The sequence below is a fragment of the Epinephelus fuscoguttatus genome, linkage group LG18, assembly GCF_011397635.1.
Source record: "Epinephelus fuscoguttatus linkage group LG18, E.fuscoguttatus.final_Chr_v1".
In the NCBI taxonomy this organism is placed as follows: Eukaryota; Metazoa; Chordata; class Actinopteri; order Perciformes; family Serranidae; genus Epinephelus; species Epinephelus fuscoguttatus.
Window position 1 is genome coordinate 15,155,769 of NC_064769.1, and position 8,776 is coordinate 15,164,544.

The 8,776-nt window shown below is 42.1% G+C and overlaps 1 protein-coding gene across 10 annotated transcripts in view; it reads left to right on the forward strand.

The window, feature by feature from the left end:
- The window catches only part of add1 (adducin 1 (alpha)), a 32,355-nt gene extending 24,178 nt beyond the window's left edge, over positions 1-8,177 (forward strand). The window contains exons 14-18 of one of the 10 annotated variants that reach the window (XM_049603422.1): positions 141-518; positions 1,419-1,511; positions 4,807-4,822; positions 6,958-7,011; positions 7,489-7,626. In XM_049603422.1, the coding sequence (XP_049459379.1) occupies positions 141-518; positions 1,419-1,511; positions 4,807-4,822; positions 6,958-7,009 (539 nt within the window). In that variant the 3' untranslated portion in view covers positions 7,010-7,011; positions 7,489-7,626. Of the gene's footprint in view, positions 1-140; positions 519-1,418; positions 1,512-3,288; positions 3,327-4,806; positions 4,823-6,957; positions 7,012-7,488 lie in introns of all 10 variants that reach the window. The other 9 variants (XM_049603426.1, XM_049603423.1, XM_049603424.1 and 6 more) reach the window with 9 other exon arrangements.
- The last annotated feature ends 599 nt before the right edge of the window (positions 8,178-8,776 follow it).

The following is an 8,776-nucleotide window of genomic DNA, read 5'->3' on the forward strand; positions in this document are numbered from 1 at the left end:
TCGATGTTTTTGTTTTTTTTTTCAAAGATACTTGTAATGAAATAATGTTTTCCTCCCTGCAAAGTCATGCAAAAACCTGATGATCTTCAGATTGGTGATATTATGTCTCCACACACATACACATACACATGACTTCACAGTACAGCGACGAGATGATAATGGGGAGGGATCAACCTCCAGCATGCCCCGTCCCGAGCCTGAAACGCTCCCGAGGGGTCAGGCATCTGTCTCCACGCCTTTACAGTCTGCAACTGACTCACCCAGCTTAGAGAGAGCTCCACCTGCACCTCCCACACCTGCCACACCAGCCTCTGAGCCGGCCTCTTCCCCCCTCGCCCTCTCCAGTGAGGCTGAGCCAGCTCAGGGCGTTGCAGACTCTACAGATGACGTTTTTTCGACCGCAGAAGAGGTTTTTTCAGCTCCAGATTCCCCACACAAGGAGTTCCACTGCGCCGTGCTGCGAGCCCTCAGCAAGGAGTCGTCGGTAAAAGAGGCGGCTCAGGCAGATCAGGCTCCAGGTACAGCAGATGAAGCGGAGTCATGCCCTTAAATCCGGCCTTCCGCTTTCCTCCTCCCCCTGCTCAGCCCTGGTCCATCTTTAAACACACCGCTGCACTGGGAGTGTGGGAATCCCTGCCTGCTGTGTCCTCTCCTTTTTCTGGGGGTTTGGAGTCTGCTACTGTTGTTTTACCACGCGCAAGCATCCTCCCCACCCACAGTTCAATCTTCGAAGCCTTTGCTTGATTATTTTCTCCCCTCATCCCCTCTCTCTGATGTCTTGTCCTAACTAGGCATCAGAGTTCTGGCAGATCAGACACCATTCTGCAGTTTGATTGGACGAGGAGCTGAGTAGAGAGGATGTGAGGAGTTTTAAAGCAAGCTTATTTTGATATTTAAAGCCATCCCCTCTCTTTGAGGGTGCTCTCTCCGCAAGTCTAAAAGCGCTTCTGCAGTGGAGTGTTGTGCTAACCTTTTAAAGGAAGCTGTGTCTGAGCTCAGTCATCCAATCAGAGCGCCCCATGTGTGGACATCAATATTGGTGTCCTCCTTCTGTTCCTACTACCCTGTCCTGGATATATCTCTGTTGGTCTCCCTTCTGTGCCTCTGACTGATTTCCAATAAAACTAATGGTAGTTTTGGTTTGTTTGGCTCTCCAGAAAAGTTGATTTTTACTCAGACTTTGTTTGAAAGCGTTTGCAGTGTTCTCCTGATTCAGGCTTCCTCCCTGATTTGGTTCTTTGTGTCCTCCCTTCTTTCTGTTGCAGTGTTGTTGGTGTTGACATCTTAAGATTCTTAGAGGGCTCAATCAAAATCACAGACAAATATCTTAAATGCTCATTTATTTAGTGAGCATTTTGATTATATTTATTTGTGCTGAACAGCTTCTTACAGTTTTATTTCTGCTGGTTTTCATTTAGACCTTGAGCAGCTAGTAGAGCCTGAGGAGGAGGAGCCCAAAAGCCAGAAACCCACCACCACGCCACCAAGCACCCCGGTCAGAGCAGAGGAAGGTAGGTTGGCCCGACATACTCGACCTGATGCGGCCTGGTTCAGCATGGGTTTCTTCAGCCCTCTTGCTGGGTTTTGGGGCTTTTCTAGGGTCTACAGAGGGAATGCGGAGCCTCCTGCCCGTCCACCTGCCTGTCTGTCTTGGGGTCTGTTCATGTTGTGGTCTTTAATGATTAATACTACTACAGGTGCTATGTTGTGATTTCTGTAATAACAGGCCAAGAGGTTTTGATTATTTAATCAGCTTTATGCTACGAGAGATTAAAAAAAATACAGGTTTTTATACTTGCAGCACCTATTGGTGGAAAAATGCAGGAATTTAGTGCCAGAAACTGCATTTCGCATAATGGCCACTTGAGACTGGCTCCAAGAGCGAGTCCGTCAACACCCATGTTAAAATGCCCAATGTTATAACAGAAATAAACATGTTTCCAGCCTGTTACAAAATACATATTTGGTCTCTTTAGCAAATGTTCTCATTCATGACAACTGTATGGAGGTTGACTTTTTATTAATTCACACATTTAAATGTTATTAAGGCTCAAAGCTACTCATCATCGTGTGACAGGCTGTCTGCAAGGCATCACCAAAGCCTATGGGCCTTTGCCAAACCATTGACTACACCCTCTCCCTACCTGCTTCCACTCCATTTCTGTGTTCACTTGGAGGGTTCCTTGTCCCTAACCAAGTAGCAGAGAGTGGAAGTAGGTTATAAAACCCCCCAACAGCATGCCTGCGTGGTTGCTGACTAACTGACCACATGCAACACTATATTGTGTTTGTCATGAAAGACACTGCGTACAAAAAAAGAAAAGTGACAACAGTTTGTTCCAAAGCTTGTGGCTGTTTATATACTCTAGTGTGCTTCATTCAGCTGTAAAGGTTGGCATTTTGCCCATTGCCATCTTGGATTTTTGGAGCCAGTTACACTGCGTGATGGAGTGGGAGTGGGGAGAGTCCTGTTCGGGAAAGGTCCGGCAAGTCAGATCTACCCCTCGCTCCTCCACAGTCTCGCCTTCTTTTCCACACTCACTTCTGGCTCCAAAAATCCAAACTGGTGACTGCCAAAATGCCAAATTTGAGGCTTCAAACAGCAGTCCAAAAACCATTGGGTGACATCACGGTGGCTACATCCATTACTTTCATACAGTCTATGCTCCAGACATAATATCAGGAAATAGTTTGAAAAAACACTCACTGAAATATTGAATAGAAAAGATGTGATATACAGTATTTGAAAAAAAAGAAGTAGTATTTACTGACTGACCCCAGTGCAGACGTCTTGGCCTATTTTTATTCTTTTATATTTATTTGTCCCCCTCTTGGTCTTTATTACTATTGGATTACACCTATGTGAACAGTATCATCCACGATGATACAAGAGCTGTCTCTAAAAGTTAGTTAAATCTTTATTTAATCAATAATTGGCAACATATCAGTCATCTTTATGAGTTATAGTCAGCACGAGGGAGGAAGGAGATGAGTAGTTTTGATCGCAGGTGTAATCTAATACCTGAAATGTTGTTATATAACATATGTCTCTATGTATGGTATGTCCTTTACCCCTTCACTTCCATTCTCCATCTTTTTGGAGTCTACTAAGAATGGTTCCCAACCATTCTTTTTAAGATTTTCTTCTGGTGTTTTTTTTTTTGTTTTGTTTTCTCTTATTCACGTTTTAATTTCCTTTTTAATTTAACACTGTGCCTGTGGTTTGATCTGCATAGACATTTGTTTCTACTTGTGCTTTTTCTTCTTTGTGGCTGCGATTACAATCAGGAGATGGAAATACAAAAGAGTACCTGTTGCCATAGTAAGTACGTACTGTTCCACCTCCTCACCACCCTCCTAATTACCCGCCACCCTCCATACCTGTGTTTGATCATTTACCCTTTTTCTTTGCATGGCTTCACTAGTAGAGCTGTTCTGTGGTCTGAACTAACCCCTTATATCTGGGGTTTGAGACTGTTCAGTCGGTTTTAACTCTCTGAACTCCTCTGAATCTCTTTCTCGGGGGTTGATGGGGGTTATTTCAGAGCTCCTCCCTTTGTCACGATTCACTGTTTCTAGTGTAAGAAATTGATGCATTTTCTTAGCAGTCTTTTTCAGGTTAAGATCTGTAGTATCAGGTATTAAAGGGTAACTAAAGTTGTTGTTTTTTTTTTTTTTTTAACGTGAATCCTATTTTCCCATGTGTTTGTGTCAAAGTGACAAATTAGATAAACACTTTCTTAATCTGGTGCAGTATTGAGCGAGATCACTGCAGCCAGCAGCAGCAAAACAGGCCGCAATGTATCGTAAATGGGCAATCATACAACATCAAGTTACATCCACTAAAAGGGCTTGTTTTTGTCACTGACAGGCTCAGATTATTATTCTCATTGTCTGACAATATTATGGAAAGGATCCCGACAGAGATAGACCTTTTTGTTAAAGATAAAGCTCCTTTTTGTTAAACCAGAAACAGACTCAAAATAGTTATTACCAAACCCACCAGACTCCATTTAAATAAATAGTAATTTTACAAGCGTACAACACACTTTATTCAAAGTCAACAGAAACAAAATAAAACTCACAACACCTTCTTGGTTCGTCTTTCCACTTTTCCAACAATCATCAACTCTAGTGTGGTTGAAATAAACCCTTAATTCACCCAGTAAGATGTGAAAACATGCTGGCTCTATACACACTAAAATTACTGTTTATTTAGATGGAGTCTGGTGGATAGCGTTTACATGGCTTTTTTTCAGGTTAAGGGAAAGCATGTTTCTCTTTAACAAAAAGGTCTATCTTTGTGGTGTCCTTTTCATAATGTCAGACACTAATAATAACAATCTGAGTCTGTCAGTGGTAAAAACAAGCACTTTTAGTGGATGTAAACTGACGATGCGCGATTGCCCCAAGTGGATAGATTGCAGCCTGTAGTGACTGCCAGCTCCAGCACTGTCGCTCTATACTGGACCAGTTTCGATCAGTCACGTTGATACAAAAACATAGCAAAATAGCAGCGAGGCTAAAAAAAATACTGAAGCTACCCTTTAATGTCCCATTTGACCAAATGATAGTGACCTGGCCTAATGAAAAGTGGAGGGTGTTCCTGAAGTACACCTCGCAGCTCACCAAACCTTTTTTGTTTTATAACTTCTCTTTTCTTCCTGCCAACGATTCACTGTCAGATTAACCAACCTCTCTTGCACATATGCACATTTTATCAATGTTATATGACACTTTTTTGTGTTTGATGGAAAAAAATCAGATAGTGTTTTGAAAATGTGTTGAATGTTTTTTGTCTTACAGACGAGTCCTTTACCAGGTACATCAGTGTTTTATTTGGGTGTGGCTTTTCAACCAAACTTGCTGCTGTCGCCTCTGCTGAGACTCCCTGTTGGTTTAGCTTGTAACATGGTTGAGGTTTGATGCTTTGGCTGTGTGGTGCTGTTTTGTCTCCATTTTTTCTGTCTGTGTGTTCGGCCCTGTCTCTGTTGTGACAGACACAAGAGATGTAAAATCAAGACTGGTGTGTAACGTTTTCTTAGGTGTTGACGGAGGGTTTTTCTTGCTCGTCTCTGAAGCATGTGAGCAGTAGCTGTGGTGGTTTTGCACCCAACTGCACTGTGTGAGCTTGTACCTGAGCTTGAGGCAGTGGCGCGGATGCTATTTGGGCCACTGATCAGAGCTTCTGGATCCAGCACTTGTTGCTTCTTGACTCTTTTGCTGGGAGTATTTTTAAATGATGACATGGGATTTTTTGGTCACTATCTGGTGATGGGTGCATGATTTTAAACAGAATTGGACAAAAGCGGTGTCTCGTTTGCAGATTGTTAGTTTGAGTTAACCAGACATTATTGACATTTAAGTCTCAAGATCATGTCATTATGTCATATTTAGAATCTGCTAATAAGGTCTAAATTATGCATTTAGCCAAACAGGCCCCAGGTGTTGCAGGGTTGCTTACATTGAAGTGATATAATAATAAAAATGTAATTTTAGACTTACATTCTAGCACAACGTGGTCTCACGCCGAAGTTGTCGAAATCGGGAGCTTGGGCAGTGACTTGTGGTGTCAGACACTGATGGAAAAAAGCCATCCTTTAACGTCGGCATGATACGCGGCCAGACGCTGGTATAGTTTAGTGGCGCTCAGCGACATCAGGTGGAAAAACGGTGGGACAAGAAGGAAAGTTAAGGCACCAAAAGTCCAATTAGGGTGGGTGGATGGGTCAATGTAAATTCTGGACACGGAAGGTCCATGACCAAACATTGATATGTGACAAGGTCAGAGTGAGAATGTGTTTGTTTAGCACAGCCCTCTTTAGATGCTTACAGACTTGGACAAACATAAAGGCTTGATTGGTGCTTTATTTTTTTTATTGAATTATTTAAACTTGAGTTATCTGAAAGAGTATTAGTGCTTTGATCGGGCTCAACCTACATGAAGCGGCATATTTTCTGTCCAAGCTGGACCCAATCTGAAGCGCGAAGATGATGATCACCACTCACAGCTGCATGTTACACACATCTCTCCCACTACTGTGGAAGCAGAGGCAAATACTGCCAACTACACCTTGTAGCTCCTCACTCTCTTTTTCTAGTTTGCCCTTCAGTCCAATGCAACAGTTGCCACTGTGCACAGATGACAGTTTGTGTGCAGAATGTGAGCAACTGACCCCCTCATCTTGTGTTTTTTCCAGTTTTAATGTAATTCTAAATCTAGAAATTTTCATTTTTTATAATTGGTTGATTGCAGCGCTATGACTACAAGGTCTGCATTAAAAGGAAAAAAAAAAAAAAAAAGCTGGGAAATTGCCTTCAACCCGACCTAATTCAAGCCTGAGGGAATTTTGAGAAATTACAACCTGGTCTGGCCAGAATCCGATGGGTTAGGGACAAGCCACATCAGGTTCAGGCGAAGAATTAAAGCTTTAAAGAGTATCAGTAGAAAATTGCACTTTAAGTGTAACTATCAGTCTTTTCTTATTGGTGCCAAAGTTCAGTTTGTTTAATAAAACAATGTTGAAAACAGTATACTGAAAGTAGCAGAAAGACAGAACCAAGTAGACTTTAATATGTGTTGTTTATCGTCAGTAAAATCGTTCTTGCAATATTCAGCTTTGTCACATATTTTCCTCACATTGTGCAGCCCTAAAGATTACTGTAGTGAACCTCTTTATTTTGATTTTGACACGTGGATCCTTCAAAACAAGACATGCTCCCACAGGACCTCCTTATTAAGTCAAGAGAGAATATCTTTTTTATACTCCCAGCAACTGGATTAATCACGGCCTAATTTCTCTTTGAGAGCTGTGCCCGTTTTGAATTAACTTGACTTGATCCTCTCACCGGACTTTTGTAACCCCACGTGTGTGGTTTTGGCATCAAAATCTTTTGAAAAAAAGATTGCAATATTTTCTGTGTTGTAGACTTTGCTTTTTGTTTGTTTGTACACAGGGTGCACATGAGCAAGGGATCTGCACTCATTAAGATTTCCCTGTTTAAATGAAGGTAAAGCAAAAATGTTGTGCACCAGCTTGGGCCTGTCAGAATAAGGAAAATGAAAGGAGTCGGGAGAGAGAGAGAAAATCCTGCTAATGAGAGCAAAGTCTTATTTTTAGTTGCTTATTCTTAAAGGTAAGACGCAAACGAGTCCTGGAGAGACGCTTTTCTGAGAGACAGTGTATCTTGGTTCGGCCTTTGATGTGTGTGTTTCTGAATTTAGTGGGAATGGTTTCTTTGGAAATGTCAGACTTTTGTCTTCTTTATACAAATACGTCAGTCTCATAGATGACTTGAATTAAAGAGGTCTAGTTGTGTGGACTCAAGCGGTGACAAGTGAGAGCTTTTTTAAAGTAGAAAATTTTGGGTTTAACAGCTTATCCAGTGGATGATTTGCAGTAGCCTCAGTGGTGTGTCAGCCCAGCAGTGCAGGTTCCATCAGTTCATCCTCCTGGATCAATAACTCTCTCCTCCTCATCCCATCAGAGTCCCTGCCAGAGCAAACCTATAAGGATGAGAGCGACGCAGCCACCCTGAGACAGACCCTTCCAGACTTAACACCTGACGACCCCTCCGACGCCCCAGCACTTCCTGCCGAAGACTCCGCCTCCGCCTCCGCCCCTGCAGCAGCAGACGCAGCCGAGGGGGAGGAACCCGCTGACGCTGGCGACCAGGAGGGAGAAGAGTCTCCCAGCAAATCACCCTCCAAAAAGAAAAAGAAGTTCCGCACTCCCTCCTTCCTAAAGAAAAACAAAAAAAAGACAGAGTCCTAGATCGGAGAATGTTGGATCGGTCCTCAAGGCTGGCCTTTGCCTCTTTTCATTTTTTTGCTTTTTTTTTTTTTTTTTTTTTTGGTCTGCTATCATCGCACCCTTCGAGCAAGCCACAGTAACACACAGATATGCTTTTTTTGTTGTTGTTTTGATATCATTTGTCGCCGGCTTATTAACCTACTTTTCCTCGTTAGTGTGTGCCAATTTTGTATACAGTGTAAAAATGATTGCATAAAGGTTTTTAACTATTAGAGGCTTTTTAGTTGTGAGTGAGTGATACATTCTGTCCTGTCCACTCCATCTGGCCTTTAATGCATGTCTGCTACTACAGGCCCACACTCAATGTGAGGTTTTGGGGTGTTATCGCCCTCATTTTTTTTTTTTCTTTTTTCTTTTTTTTTTTCTCGAAGAGAAGTATTACTAAACTGTTGTAACCACTAGAATGTATTGGGATTGTATCAAAAATATGTCAAAGTGTCTTTTAAAAACAGTGAATGCAGAAAGAGACGCTTGTACTCTCTCATTTAACTGGTGGGAAATTTTGACAGCGAGAACTACAAATTGCATAGTGCTAATTTTGCCTCTGCAGCTCTGCACCCATGTAATCACGTTAGCAGCACGGGGGATCTGTAGCTGGGATACTATTTGATTAAATCATCCACAAGCTGCATCACATCTGACGACTTTTTTTAAAAACTCAAAATCGACTCAAAAGCATTTAACACGGCCTTAACTTAGAGATATTTTGTGAAGTGGTTTAGATCTTTATATGATGTGCAAGTTGGGTTTAATATTCCTCAAACCACGTTTATCTGCAGTGCTGCAAACCTGCAGGTGATGTAGTTTGAACCTGGTGATGCTGAGCGGGGTTCACAACAAAGCATGAGTCACCCTGAGAAGCATCAGCAAGCGTCGTGCTTGTCGATCATTCCGAGGGTTGATATTAGCTGTAAGTTTTAGTATGAAGGAATGTGTAAGAACAAATTCTCAGATTATGTTTT